The sequence below is a fragment of the Athene cunicularia genome (genome assembly GCF_003259725.1).
Source record: "Athene cunicularia isolate RWA chromosome 1 unlocalized genomic scaffold, athCun1 chr1_part2, whole genome shotgun sequence".
In the NCBI taxonomy this organism is placed as follows: domain Eukaryota; kingdom Metazoa; phylum Chordata; class Aves; order Strigiformes; family Strigidae; genus Athene; species Athene cunicularia.
The window spans coordinates 4,336,389-4,351,661 of record NW_020799092.1 but is presented as its reverse complement, the minus strand read 5'-3'; the positions used below and the strand labels follow the sequence as shown (position 1 = coordinate 4,351,661).

The window sequence follows — 15,273 nt, the reverse complement described above, 5'->3', positions numbered from 1 at the left end:
AAATATTAAAATCTCCAAGTCTTGTGCCATATTCTCCTTCAAAAGCTAACCAACAGGAGCACGTGACACTGAGCAAGTGCCTGTTCATGACTATGTCTCATTCGCTGCTGCGATCCAAGCCATCACAGTGCGGTAGCGTGAATCACAGAGCATACACATGTGCGCCGAGCCCAAGTGTGAACCAAATGTCCAACCCCGAGAGACAGTGCTGCTTGCATTACATGCTCATCTATGCAAATCACAGAGCAGGACCATGCTGGGGTGAATCAGAGTGAGTCACTGTGGGAGCACGTGGCAGGGGAGGGTAAGCACATGCTATGTGTTTGGGACACACTGCACATGGGTCACTTGTGCAGAAATAACAGCTCCCAAGACACTCCGACGCAGGGCTCTGCCCACCTCATGTGTGCATTTTTGGCTTGTTTTCTTTAGGAAATGAGGTTATTGCAAACTTGGTGTGTGTGTGTGTTTGTGCATATGTGAGTCAGGGTTCCCAGTAACACTTGAACCTACTGGCCAGTATCCACCTGATTTGACAAAGGGGCAGAGGACTCAAGAATTAAATTCTTTCAGTGCTCAACAAAATACAGACTGCAACTGCATGCAGTCCCAAAGCCTTTGTCTGGCCTCATAGCAGTGTGCACGATTCACTCACTCATAGTTAAAGGCTCACTAGGCACTCAAATAAACTTCATCCCGACCTGGCAACATGTCAGCAGTGGGCAGCCCCTATACACAGAACCCCCCAGGGCACCACAGTATATCTCACTTTTGCCCAGCCAGTGGGTATAAAAGACACAGTGGAAACTGGGAGAAAAGTAATAGGAGACCTGGAAGGAATGGGACTACTGCAGGGAGGAGGTGTAGCCAGCTCCTCAAAAACTGAAGCTGCTCTGGGCATGCCCACCCATTTGGACTGGACATCATCTAGTTGAAACAGGGTGGTAGCTGGAGAAATTAGATCCTTTTAATGCCTCTGGTCCTCACCACTGGGGGAAGGATGAGTTCAGCTCTTCTGAAATTTCTTCATCCAGCTCAAGTTCTCTCCTCTGTGGACTCTCTAGTGTCTACTAAGGGCTGAGCTCACATTACAGTTTTAGTATATAATTCAGTTAGAAAGTCAATTAACCATGAGATGTGAATCCACTGAAAACAGGATTCATTCATTTGGGAGCTGACAAAACTGCTTGTTTCATCGCCCTTCCATTCACTCTGTCTTCTCAACAAGCTGTTCCAATGTCAGGTCATAATATTCACTTCCAAGTGTGCCAGATAGAGACGGGGGAAGGGGGAAAGAAAAGCCTCTAGCATGGATTTGCAGAAGTGATGAGGGACTCTGGGTATCCATTCAGAAATACAACATGATAGGCCCATCATTTTTTCATCAGAAGGTGATACCTAGCACTTTTTCAAATTTGGGCTGCCTTAACCAGTCTCATGTTGGATGTCAGGGAGAAAAAAAAAAAATAAAAGGCACCTATAATCACTGTTCACACTCAAAACAATTTAGCCTACTTCTTTAATTGCCATCACTCACTGGGAGGTGGGCAAAGCCCATTCAGGTGCCAGATGTGCTGCGCCTGGCAGCTCGGCAGGCAGCACTGCATGGAAAAGGTGCTCCACTCCTCCAGCCCAAATGACGCCTGTTCCCAGCCCTCCTGCCACCCACCCAGCCCTGCCGTGCCAAGGAACAGGCTGAGCCTGGCCTACAGCCCAGGCCGTGAAGGAGCCCAAATGGAGCCAGGCAACTTGGAGACACGAAAGGCAGGCACTTCTGAGAGATGCTTTCTCCATACACTGTTGTCTGACAAATGTGCCATTATCTAACGAGAACCTCTCTCTCCACTTTCCAAGTGCCTACCTCCTTTGTTAAGAGTCTATTGACCCCTCCTTTTCATCTATAGTGCCTTCAGAAGAGGATTGTCTTCCTTAAGTTTCTCCTGAGCTCACTAGGTGGTTTGTGGTGTGGTTTGTTTTTTTTTTTAACTGCCTCTAGTAGATATAAAAGGTACTAGCAACCATTGGCTCAGTGCATCCCCTGAAGGAAAGCTCATTACTCTCCTCTCTCAACCTCCTTCCACACTGCACCAGCAATGGGAGATTCCCTGATCCCCACAAGCCTCCATAAAGCGGAAGTGATGAAAACACTGTACTTCTAGGAAGGGGAGTCTCAATAAGAGGAGGCTATCCCTTTCAGAGGGAAAACTCATCTATTTCAAGAGGGTCAGAGCTACTACATGCAGCCACTTGCAAGGAAGAACATTCCTGGCAATAGTAATTTTACCTTGCACTCAGCACCATGCAGGGTGTGTGAACCCTATGATTTGGTAGGCTTAAATAGAAATTAAGACAACAAAACTCTGACCTTTGATAAATGTGAAGATCTGGTTAATACAGCACACCAAACATTGAAACTTCAGCTCAAGTACATTTGTGCTGGAGGGAGGCTCCATCAGCTGGGAACCATGAACCCTCACTGCACACCAAGTCTTCATGGGCAGCTCTGCCCCAGCTGGTGTAACACCACACGCTGACCCTGGGCAGGTCCCTTAGCCCAGGAGGAGTAACCAGTAATGTGCAAGGTAGTCACAAACCTTTTCCCAAGCTTCACCTCCTCTTACCTTCTCATCCATGACACGGTATAAACAACATTAGACTGCGTGTTCAGCTGTGGTGAGAGGATCACCAGCTTGTCAAGCTGGTGATGTGGAGAACAGTATTAACTGGGTAATTAAATCATTTCTGTAATTACTCTCACACAGCTATAAATAATGTAAGCCCACACGTTCATTCTCTCTGGAAGCCACAATAGTAAGAAAAGAGAAGGTGAGAAATGCAAATGAAAAAGGAGAAATAATAATAATAAAAACACTTAACATTTATACAGCAATACTGCATTTTCAAAGCACAGTGCAAACAATAATTAAGAAATGGGTAGAATAACAGACAGGAGAAGGTGAGAGGAAGGGAACCAGGAGAAGTGAGAGGAGGTGAAGGGGGGCAGGCATGGAGCAGGATTTGAGACCCAGCAAGGCTGACAGCCCACCAGACACACTGCCCAGCCTCACAGCAGAACCATGCTGTGTAGCTCTTCATTCCCCAACTCTGTACTGCTGTAGCAAGCTGAGGGGGTATGCAATGCTGGGGTTTCAAACCCAACACCAAATTAAGGTTAACATATGGGTGCTTCCCACAGCCCTTCACAAAGGGGTGGTGAGTTTACCTTTAGGCTTCCCTCCAGGGTGCGGCCCTTGCAGGGAGAGCCATTGGGTAAATGAGCCCCAGGTGTCCCAAATTAAGTAAACAAAGATCAGGTGTTCCACTTAGGCATGGGTGCTTGGACCACTTGCAGGAAGGGGCAGTAACTGTCTGTGAGGTGGATGCACTTTGCAGAGTTCCCTGTTGGGGAAGGACCTCCTGCCTCCCTGGGACTGGGCTCCAGTCAGGTCTGGCTTTTGTAAATGTGGGCTGTGTGGAGATTCAGTGTGTGGCTTCCTTGGTCTTATGTGTTTTGTTTGTTGACTTGGATGTCTCCTGTCCCTTCTATGGGAGACTGCATTTCACCATTTATTCCACCCATTGTTGGTCGTGTGGTGTCGTTGTTGGGGTCATTGGGATTGATGTTGATTATGTATAATCTGACTTGTTTGTACCCCCAGCGCTCACCCATGTACTGACCCTTTTGTATCAAATACAATTTGGTTATTGGTTCATCTTTATGCTGGCTGTGTCCTTTATGCTAGGCCTAATAATTGGCAAAACAGGGTAAGGACACAGCTCTGCCTTCACAGAAAGCAAGCAGCAAAGCAAGTGCCTGAGTGGGAGCCAGGACAAAGTGCTGTGCTGCTTGAACACACACCTGGAGGAGCCAGCAGCTCCATCACAGAGCATCCTCCCAACAGGTTTTGTCTGTCCCCTCCAGCACAGTGGCTTGGTGGTGACCACACTGGCCCCCAGCTAGCCAGTTAACAGTTGGTGAAGGCTGCAGGGACCTTGTCCCTGCTTCCCAGGAGCTTCTTCCCTCTTCCCACCAGGCCTGGGGCCTCAGCACAAGGTGTCCTGGCTAAGGGGGAGGACAGCTGAGCCAGCCCCAAGCACAATTTGAGAGACCCACTGGCATTCCCCCAGGGGGAAGCACTGATGCCAGTGTCCCCATCCACCCCCAAGGTGTAATTTATGACTCTCTTTGTGGCTCCATGCAGAGCAGAGAGGAAATATTTCCTGGAGAAGGGGGAGGTAGCTCTCACAGGGAAAGCATCACTGCCCGATCCCACTGTCCTGCCCTGCCTGGGCCCAGGCCTGCTCTCCTCACCCAGTTTCCACCAGACAGGTTTTCCACTCCCATTTCACACACCACGTACTGTTTGCTCAGCAGCTCTGCCACCCCACACTTCCCAGCTCTAGCTCTCCTTGTAAGCCAGGCAGCATCACCTGGCCAGGCACACCTCCTCCTCTTTCTTCTCACTGTCCACCTCTTCCTATTCCCCATCTCCTGCTTCCCACTTTTTTCCTTGTGTCAGGATCTCTATCAGATGCTCCCCCTCTGCACTGGCACCTCATCCCACCCTGCGTGGCACCCCCCACCTCACCCATGTTCCAGTCCAGATCCCCTGCTGCACAGTGCATTTCTCCTGGCTGGATCCCACTGGGACCCCACAGGAGATCTCCTGCCCCAGCATTGCCTGTGTGGCCCCCAGGTGTGGGTGCAGTATTGAAGCAGAATTTGCAAGGATAAGATCTTCTAAAGATACGTGGCAAACATCTAAGACTGAACATTCACAGTTTCTCTTGCTTATAACAAGACCAAACTTAGGGCAACTTATGCAGTGGTAGCAAAAGCACATTTGTGCTTAGAAGTCGTCGCCCACAAGACACCCCCTCCAGACCTGAGCCTTCACTCTGAGGACCTGTGGTCATCAGGCAGAACCTTTGGAGGAAAACGTACCAGCACTTGCAACATGGGTAAATCACATATCTTCCTGTGACACATTTTCAGACAGAGATGTTTTATTTTCTAAATAAATAGCAAAATAAATCAATCAGCTTGAGGCAAACACCTGGCATAGGAAACTTTGCTCAAAGTCATAGTCTGGCAAAGTTACAGGAAACCCCCAATAGGATCTGATAATGGGGAATGCTGGGCACGCTTACAATAGACAGTACTATCAGCCCTGCACACAATATGTTCTCCTGCATGTCACAGCTATTCAACCACCTCTAATAGGGGTTACAGCTTCTCCTCCCAGAGTCCAGATTTTCATATCAAGCATTGTATTTACTTCTGCTAGAAAAATCCATTAATTGCTCCTCAGCAATTAGGTAGACTTTGCCTTTTGTAGAGCTCAAAGTACTTTACAAAAACATTGTTATGATCTTCTTGCAAAGGGCAAATTGTGGTAGACAGAAGTTGAGCAACTGTCTCAATGTCATGCTTTATAGCAGAGCTGCAGTGAGGACTCACGTCTACTAGACCTGCTTGATTCTGCTGGAACCCTTTAGATCAGTCCTCATCACTGTGTGTGCCTGTCTTTTTTGCTTTTTTCCTACCCACCTTCAGACTCTCCATATCCTTCACTCCTCCTTTCCCCCCTCCTCTGACACATACATTTATTGTTATTATCAGCAACCTCATAGACACACAGCTAGAAGCTATTGCCAAAGCACAGAGAAAAATTGCCTTGACAGAGCCTTTAGGGTAATTTTTTTTTTTTTCAGTTACTCTCAGAACTTACTCTGGTTTTTTAATTTTTTTTTTCCACAATCCTAGATTCATGAGAAGTTTTCCTGTCTGTCTCTCATCTTGTTCCTTCTCTTTCTCCTCCACTCCAGCTATGTAACACCTCCTCAGCACTTACTTCAGCCCTGCTTGAAAACAGCTGAAACAGTATAGTTTCCACACTCTTCCCTAAGGATACTAGAGCACATCCTGATAAAATTCAGTGTCTGAACTTTTTTCTTAATACACATATATATCATTTAATATTATCATTTAACATATCATAATATATCATTTAATATATTTTTCCAACTTTATTCCATCATTCCTACTTCTGGCAGCTACAGCAAACATTATTTTCTCTAATTTTAGTCTACCTCTATTCACTGTATATATAAATCATGCCCTGACTCATTGTTCAGCCAATCTACAATATGCCCATACAGCTCTTTCAGTCTTTTTTCATATATCAGTCTCTCTAAACCCTTAACAGAGTCACAGACTACAATTATATCTTTTTCTGTACCCTGTTTTTTTTCATTCTGTGTATATGTAATTCCCCTAACTTCCTTCACAATCCATCCCCTTCAAACTTGGTTAATGAGGAAAAAAAAAAAAGGCAAAGAGAATAAGAGACTCCCTGGAAAGAACTGTTTCTCTCTGTCCCGTGGTTACCGGGGAATGACATGCAGATCTAAAGAGGCAGCATTGGGCAATTTCACACTCTGGTTTCAATTTCATTTTGAGGCCAGTTTAGGGTAGGGACAAATTTGAGTGTAATTAATTTAGATTCTGTGAGACAAGTAACCGCTTGGGGTTGTAATAAAGGACTGTCTGCTCTAGAATGAAGAAACTAATCACGTTGTCCAGCTGGGGATGGCACAAAATGATTTAATACTTTTGTGTTGTTTTTTTTTGTTTCGAAGAAAGGGTTTATACTAATGATTATAAATAACTATGGGTCAGATCTCATCAAGCTCCCAGATTTTCTTTAGATAAGTTCTCACAGGTTTAGAGATCTACATAAACATCATCAGTGTGAAAATCAAAGTAAAAAAAAAACAGCAAGAAAGAAATTTTTCGTGAAAGTCCCATTACTTGCCAGGTCCAAGTTGGGAGGACATCAACATTTTCCTCACAGATATTTCAATACTTCTATTTCCAGGTAGACAATGGCACACCACATTTAAACATTGGTAGGAAAGAGGTTAATTCAGCTTCTCTTTCACTCAGGTAGGTTGCAGCAGTTGTGTTCAGAGTTAGGCAAGGAAAGATCTTCTGTCGCTCAAAAGAAAACATCACTATAACAACAGAAGAAAACTAACACTTCAGTACTCCTGGAATAAGAATTCTATGACCCAGAATAAAGCAGCTTATAAATAGCTACAAAAGGCTGATGTAAAGGAATCAGACTACAGTTTTGCTTGGTGTTTGTTGTCTGGAACTTCTGCTGAGGGAAGGTATCTGTGCCTCCATGTAGTCATCTTCTGCTTCAGCATCCTATCCCTACCCCAGCACTGGCACTGCCCAAAAGCACCCCAAGGCACCTTGGCAGGGTGTGATCCTCACCAGAGTCCGTCCAGGTTTTCTCTTCCTCAACCCTGTGACACTCAAACACAGATGGTGCCTTCAGGCTTCGAGTGTGCAAGGTTCTGCATTTCCAAGGCTCAGGGCAGATAAGAGGTGCCTCCAGTAGAAATTAATTAGGGGGCAAAAAGTGATGGGGCTATTCCAGGGCAAGTTACGTTTCCATAAGATTAAAAAAAAAAAAAAAAAAAAAAAAAGGGGGGAATTTCTCATTGCTTTCTTTTCCTTAAGTGACCCAAAAAAAAAAAATCAAAGTCTATATTTTTTCTTGTGACTCTTGAAAAAAATCCCCCTCCTTGAAAAGGAGTTCCTCCCAAGCAAATGGGAGATAAAGTAGAGGGAAACTTTAAAAACTTTAAAAGCAGACTATTTTAATAGGATATTTAACAAAAGAAACAACATATTTCTTTGAAAAGTCTTTTTTTCATTGACATAATATTGACGAGAGTACTTGAGCTCTTGTTAGAAAATGACAGTTAAGGAAGGATTTAATGGCCCTGGGGAGAGGTTAAAGCTCTTAAAAGTTCATTTCCAGGTTTCCTAATATCTGAGGGATTTTAATTGCTGTAATTTATTTTTAATGAAAATTATTCTAGGGAAATTCTCAAATGTTAATTAAACTCCACAGAAATACACTACCTGTATTCCCTTTCTTTATATGAAAAAATGTAATTTTGTATGGATGGATAAGACACAGATATAAACATGAATTACTGATCCACCTGGCCCGTTATTACATGTGCATACTCAAGGGAAAAACAACTGGCGTACAACACTGGCTTTTATTCTCTACACCTCTGTGACCTACCTTTCTCCTCCCTTCCCAACTTTTGCAGCCAAATCATAGTTTAAGGACACACAATATTTAGTTCACAATTTGTGAGCTACACAGAGCTTTCATTTGGCAGCAAAAGGAAACAAGAGTACCAAAAGCAAAAGTAGTGTATTAAACATGTCTTCAATAAAATTATTAATAGCTTGAAGGGGAACCACTGATTTATTTTATTTTTTAAAATCAAACTCATCTTTGTTAATTACTAGATTAGTCTAAAAAACATTTAAACTGTTACAGAATTACAGAATCATCTAGGTTGGAAAATATTTTGAAGATCATCCAGTCCAACCATTAACCTAACACTGACAGTTCCCAACTACACCAGATCCCTCAGCACTATGTCAACCCGACTCTTAAACACTTCCAGGGATGGGGACTCCACCACCTCCCTGGGCAGCACATTCCAACACCCAACAACCCCTTCTGTAAAGAAATGCTTCCTAATATCCAGTCTAAACCTTCCCTGGCACAACTTGGGGACATTCCCTCTTGTCCTATCACTTATTACTTGGTTAAAGAGACTCATCCCCAGCTCTCTGCACCCTCCTTTCAGGTAGCTGTAGAGGGCGATGAGGTCTCCCCTCAGCCTCCTCTTCTCCAGACTAAATACCCCCAGTTCCCTCAGCCGCTCCCCGTACAACCTGTGCTCCAGACCCTATTACTATCATCAAATGCAGTTTCAGAGAAATGAAAATGCTTTGTGAAATTATATGAACTGCATATAATTTTGCTTTGGAGGGAAAAAAGGGATAGAATTCTTCTAACAACATTGAACTAATACTCTTCAAACATTTGCAGATCAAAATGTATCTTTTTTTGCCCCCTTTCTTCTAAGCAGCATTTTGTTTGGGATTTATTTCACTTCAGTTCATATAATCCATTCAAAAGGATTTTTTTTTTTTTACTGAATTTCCTTCACACAAGAGCTCTAAAAATTTCTAATGTCATCCCTCATGGAAATGAAACAAATTTACATCCAAAAAATGAGGTTTGTATTACCCATGCATCTCTATTATTTAACCTTTGGAAACCTGAGAGTAAAAATGCTTTCTTTTTAATTACAGATGTTGTGTTTTTAGCATCACTGTCCCAGTGTCTTTGACTTTGTCCTGTTTTCAGTATGTATATAGGTGCTTAGCTTAACCAACTAGTTTTGGCTTCCTGTATCTGCAGCATCATTTTGTTACACTCTGACCAGCAGGTAGTTTTCTTCCCTGGTGCTTTATACCTATTGTCTGTGTTTGGACTTGCTCCCCACCAAAATACCAAAGAATACCATTGCTGCAGCAGCATGGCCTAGGCATGAAGCAATCACAGCAGCCTTCAGCATTAAAAGAGAGACACACATGTTTAGGAAACCTTGACAGAAAACAAAAAGAAAGCAGACAGGGATTTGAAGTAGGGATGGAAAGGCAAATGAAAAATTGCAGCTTTGTCATGAATGAGGAAAAAAGAGCAAGGTAGTGCAGAGAATAGCAGAAAAGTCACTACACTGTGAGAAAAGGAAGAGGAATCTGGCCTAGAATGGATTTTAGATTTCAGGTTAGCATGCAGCTTTTATACAGATTTGATTACAGGCACAGCCCAATTTAATAGATCATTATTTCCTACCATTTTATTTCCATCAGTATGGCTACCCTGCATGGGCAAGCCCTGGATAAAATCACAAGGGATGGAGAGATAGAGGAGATGGATTTTCAGCTGGGAAAACATAATCATTCTCTTCTAATATTTTTCCTGGGTGCTGCCTGTGCACCACTGTGTTACAATAAAGCTGCACAGGACAAGAAGCTTTGGTAAAATAATGTGACTGTGGAGAAACAGCAAGGGACAATTCCACCAAAAATTATGGTCACCAGCTGTGTTATAAGAGAACTCAAGGCATTTTCTGCTCTTATCTTTTCTGCTTTCATTATTACCAAACTGACTTTTTCTGCTATTTAAAAAAAAAAAAAATTAGTTTATCATTACAAAACAGACCAGTCAGCCAAATGGCGTGGTCACTTTTTATGCAAGAAGTTGTATCTTTCCAAACACACTAAGTGTCCTAAATCTGAACAATTCACTCTTTTCTTAAGATACCTATAAATGTACATTGTTATTGTTATTTCCTTTTCTGTGACTGCTCCTTTACCTCCTAGTTCTGGGCAGCAGTGATTTTAGGTAACATTGAAAAAATAATGAAGAAAAGCTGAGTTGAGATTTCCAGTCTCAGGTCTGCAAAGATACTGGTTTGTGTGCTTATCTGAACTGAAGCTTTGTTTGCAGCCTTGAAGGTTTTCTTCCACCATCAGTCTCCTAACATAGAGCATGCTTATCTGTCAGCTATTTCCACACTGTGATAGGATTGAATTTTTGCTTTCAAAAAAAAAATGGGGAGAAAGGAGAAATTATTTTAAACACTAGAATGGTGAGCAGTTATGCTCACCACTCATGAGTGCATTACAGTCCTCTCTCTGGACAATACAAACTACTGCTTGAGATCAGGCAACACTAAGCTATACAAAGAAAGGTCATTGCAGCAACTTCAGGCAAACTGAAGAGATCAGAGAGCTTCCACAAGCCAAGGTCTTAGATCACAAGAACCTAACATCGGTAGTAATGCACATTTCTCTCCTCTCCATCTCATCTATTCCAGATTAAACAGTGATCAGTGATCTGTGCTATTCCCTTTCTCATCAGAGGTTCAGGTGAGGTGATGCTATCGTCCTAGTCCCTTTCCAAGGTGTTAGCACCAAAACAACGACCAGGTGTTTCCTTGCAGGGCTGAAACTGTGTGATCAATCTTCACTGTGCCCCAGAGCTGCAGGGCTTGCTCCACTGAGAGGAACTAAGGCAGGGGCTATTGGACCCCCTCAGCCATCACTCCCAGGCCCCTCAGCCTTGACAAAATTATTGCTGCAGTTTGTGACATTTGGCATCACTGGTGGCACATTCATCAGGGACTAAAGGGACCAAACTGGCTATGACAAGACTCTCCCTCAGCAATGTGGTCTCTCCAGAGCTTGAGTGAGGCACATCATGTGTCTATGCTTCACTGTTTTTCTGAAACTAAAACCAGATAGCATCGTGCACAGAGATCATTTGGTCATTTTCTTCTGATGCCAAATTAGGCAGAGATTAAATGTAACACTTTGTAACAGTTAAACAGGTGAGATTAGAGACATGAGCACCAAGGAGAGAGAAAGCAAAAACATGCAAATTCCTACATACTTGTTTTTCAGAGGAAAAACGCAAAACACAGGAAAAACAAGAAGGTGTAGACACTATCTACAAAATCTAATCAAAGGCAATATTAAAGAGCCTGAGTTTGAACAGAACAATCAGGAAATCAAGATGCTACACTTCCAGCAATATACCTCCACCTGCTATCTTACAGTTAGGGCAGGATTCATGGCATTTAACTTGAGACATCACGAGCAAATTGTGGTACAGCCTTCTTCAGTAACCAGTGAGAAGACAAAGGACTAACTATTCCATGAGCATTTCACTGCACCCTGAGGTGGGTGGGATGAATTGTCCTCAAGTGGTGCCTCCTTCCCTGCTGATTGTAACAATGCCCACAACAGCTGGCAGGTAGCAAACTTCCAGATGCATGTTAACTGAAATGAAGCCAGCCTATGGTGCATATTATACAATATTTTTGCCTATATATACACAGGAGAAAAGAAAATTCAGGCTTGAAGTCCTTTTTTTTTTTTTTTTAATGCTCTTTCATGTCTCCATTTACCAGCTTCACAGTATATTAAGAAGCCCTTTTTACACATGGACCCAAATTTCCTCACAGACACACTTTTTCAACCCTCATTGAAGGTGAAACTGGATTTCACATGCTACTTCGGGGAAGGTGGTTTGATTGAGGCGGTTTTTTTGCATTAACCTCCAGAGAAGAGGGGCTTATCTGTCACACCAAAGCGTTAGTGGTTTGTAGCATTCTTTAGGTTTACATTGGCACTACTGATCACAAACGCACAGGGAACATAACAAAGTTATAAGTGCAGGTCTGAACCTGTGAAATGCTGAGCAAGTTCAATCACAGCTGACTGCTGTGGGCGTTGAGGGGATGCTGAAAGAAGCAATCCATACTTGCAGGATCAAACCCCAGCCACGCAACTCATCTGCAAAGAACATGACTAAGAGTCACTAAAAGCAAAGCCTCTGTCAAGGCCTTCTGGAAAACAGATTGCTTAAGGACCTACCATGCTAACTTCAGTATTTTTAGTAGAATATCAATGTATTTACTCTCTACCATATTTTAATTCAATTTATCACATAGATATTATCCACTAAAGATTACGCACCTGTGAATCAGAAGCTGTAAAGGTCAGCCTTTTCAATTTATGTTTAAAAGAAATCTTGGCCTTTCCTAAAACTGCAGATCTTTCTATGTAACCTGCTTCTCCTGTCTGAAAAACTACAATAAAAGGGAGTTTGGTAAAACAGAGGTCTCCATTCATAAGGCTTCCTTCCACCTTTGAGCTCCCTATGGGATACCTGCTCTCTAGAAGCAAGCCAGTGGGATACACAGGGCATTCACAGGAGATGCTGCCTTCCCAAGGAGAGGCTACAGATAGGTAGAAAGAAAAAAAATCTTTACAAAGTTCAATAGGCCAAATTTTTCTTTGAATTACAGCAGCATAAATCTGATCTAATCCTGCCAAAGGCAATGAGACTATGCTGCATTTACACCACGGGAATCTGAAATCAGAATTTGATCTGCCACGTTCAAAGTCACAAGGACCTTTTCCCAGTGCTTAGGAGGGCTGGCATCAGTAACGCTTACGCTTGTTCAAAGAAGATGTAAAATGCCACCACAAGTGTGAACTGCAGCACTCAAGTAATGCTTCAGACCTCTTTTGCACAGACATCAATAACCATGCAATGCAGCAGGCAGGAGAGCATCAAGATGCAGCATTACTGTCTGATTGTCCTCCAATCAGAAAAGCTTTATTGTGGGTGGAAAGGGGCAGAATGACTTTAGCACATGTGCAGCTATTCAAGGAGAGAGAGAAAAAAAAGGCCTGTGATTATTTTATTCAGTGACTACTTTAGTTCAATGGCTAATACAAGAAAATAATACTGCATAATAACTGTATGTTATTTGGCAGCTGAATGGTTGGTCAGAGTGAGAAAATAATTTGGGATTAATTTATTCCCATCTACTCACCTACATTAACCTGCACTGGATTATTTATTTACAAGGAAATAAAACAGGAAATGCCTGGATTTCTCAGCCCACTAGATCTCTTTCTGAGGAAAAACTGCAATAGAGGCCAGCTGAATTCTCCCCCTTCATATAATTAGACCCAATTCTGCCTAGTTAAATGGCTCAGGCTCACTTAAGAGTGACCTGTAAAAGAAAAAGGCTGTCACGGCTTGTGTCCTTGTTTACTTCTTTGTGATGCACAAAGTATGGTCAAGAGAGTTTTCCTAGTAAAGGGCTTGGCCCCAATTCTATCTGGCACTGAGCCTGCAGGGAAAAGGACAGCCCCCTTCTCTCAGGTATTCCCTCTGGCCCACAGCAGTCCAGAGGCCACTGTTAGCCACACCATCTGGCCAAATGCACATTCAGTTGTGAATTGCTGGGTCCTCTGTTCACCGCAGGGGGAAGACTTGTGTCAGATCCAGCTGCAACCCATGGAGACTCCTAAAATGAGAGTTTTCAGCTGCCCAAGGATGGTACTCCCTCTGCATCTTGCCCTGTTCAAAACCACTAGTGGGAAGGCTTGCTTGTTTAGTAATTCCCCAGAAGACTGGCTGGGGTCTGGGAAAACAGTGAAATGTCGGGGATATGAAGGAATAAATTAGTGCAGTGGAAAATGAAAGACTTAACTGGACTGGTTCAGACTGGCTAGTTGCTTTAGTTAACACCTATTTAGCTTCAGGAGCTAATGAACACTTCCAAGAGAGGATGGCTTTATTAAAGATTCAATTATTTTCCAATTAAGATGTAAGAGTTGTATTAAATGTCCCTGAAAATACCACTATGTCCTCCAGCTGCATGCAGAAAAAACACAAGCTAGCATCCTTGGCTCCTCTAAGGTAAAACACAGGCAAAAATAATACCAAACCCAAAAATAATCACAATCGTCAGGGGCTCTTTACCCTTTCTAAGGAAGAAGAATAGGGCTGATTTTTCTGCAGCTCTCTTCTACCTGCTCCTTTCCCTCCTCATTTTTTCTCTGTTGCAGATAATTCCACATGATTAATAGGCTCTTCTCAGCAGTGCTACACACAGTTAGTTCTTTTAATCTCTTTTAGAATCTGAAACTCTCTAATCCCCCAACCCTTCAGCCCCATGAAACTACACCTGAGGATCACAGAATAAGATATTTCTTTCTGGTTTTCAGTTTCCATCTGCAGGTCTGCAATAGAAGGAAGCTCAAATTTACCTTATCTGCCATGATCATAGAGGAGCCTCCATGGATGCCCAGGATGGGTGTGAGGGTCTGGGCAGAGATGAAGTCCAGGATCTGGGCAATGGCTTCCTGGTCTGTGTCATCAGCAAATACCACCCCTTGAATCTTCCGGTCTGACATGAGGTCACAGATGCGAGTAATGATGCTCTTGGGATCTGTCTCATTCATGGCCACCAGCTCCACCCGAGGCACCACTGAGAGGTGGTGAAAGTCATCTTTCTCGTGGGCATCTTTGATGGCCACTTCGTCTGAAGTCCCCACCAGGATGACTGCAATGCCAATGCTTGGGTGGCTTTTCTGGGCATAGGCCCCGCTCCCTGTCGTCGCAAGGACTGCCAGCACCAGCCAAAACCTTGGAGAGTAGCACTCCACCCTGGGCCTCATCTTCAGCTCTTACACTCCCTGAGCGAGGAAGAAAAAAAAGGAAAGGGGGAAAGTAAGAGAAAGGGAAAGTGATTAATTGACAAGTCAATAATGCACTCAGCCTTCAAGGCAGATACACTGATTTTCCTCAGCCACTAGCTCTCCTCCTTGCCCATCCTTCTTGCCTGATGCCCAGCCCTTTGGCTACATTCAGGGCTCTGTTAAAATCAGGGGTGAGGATCAGACCAGTCCAGCCTCTACTTCAGAGTCTGGACTCACTTCAAAGAACAGCTGTCAGCAGAAGATGTGATCATGTAATCTCTTGAGGCCCATGTCACTCTGAAACCCAAGTC

General features: G+C 43.4%; 1 protein-coding gene across 1 annotated transcript in view; it reads right to left on the bottom strand.

Moving 5' to 3' along the window:
• GRIN2B (glutamate ionotropic receptor NMDA type subunit 2B) overlaps positions 1-15,273 on the bottom strand; it is a 200,405-nt gene that overhangs the window by 157,601 nt on the left and 27,531 nt on the right. The window contains exon 2 of the mRNA XM_026840954.1: positions 14,531-14,959. Within this exon, the coding sequence (XP_026696755.1) occupies positions 14,531-14,941 (411 nt within the window). The 5' untranslated portion in view covers positions 14,942-14,959. The remainder of the gene's footprint in view (positions 1-14,530; positions 14,960-15,273) is intronic.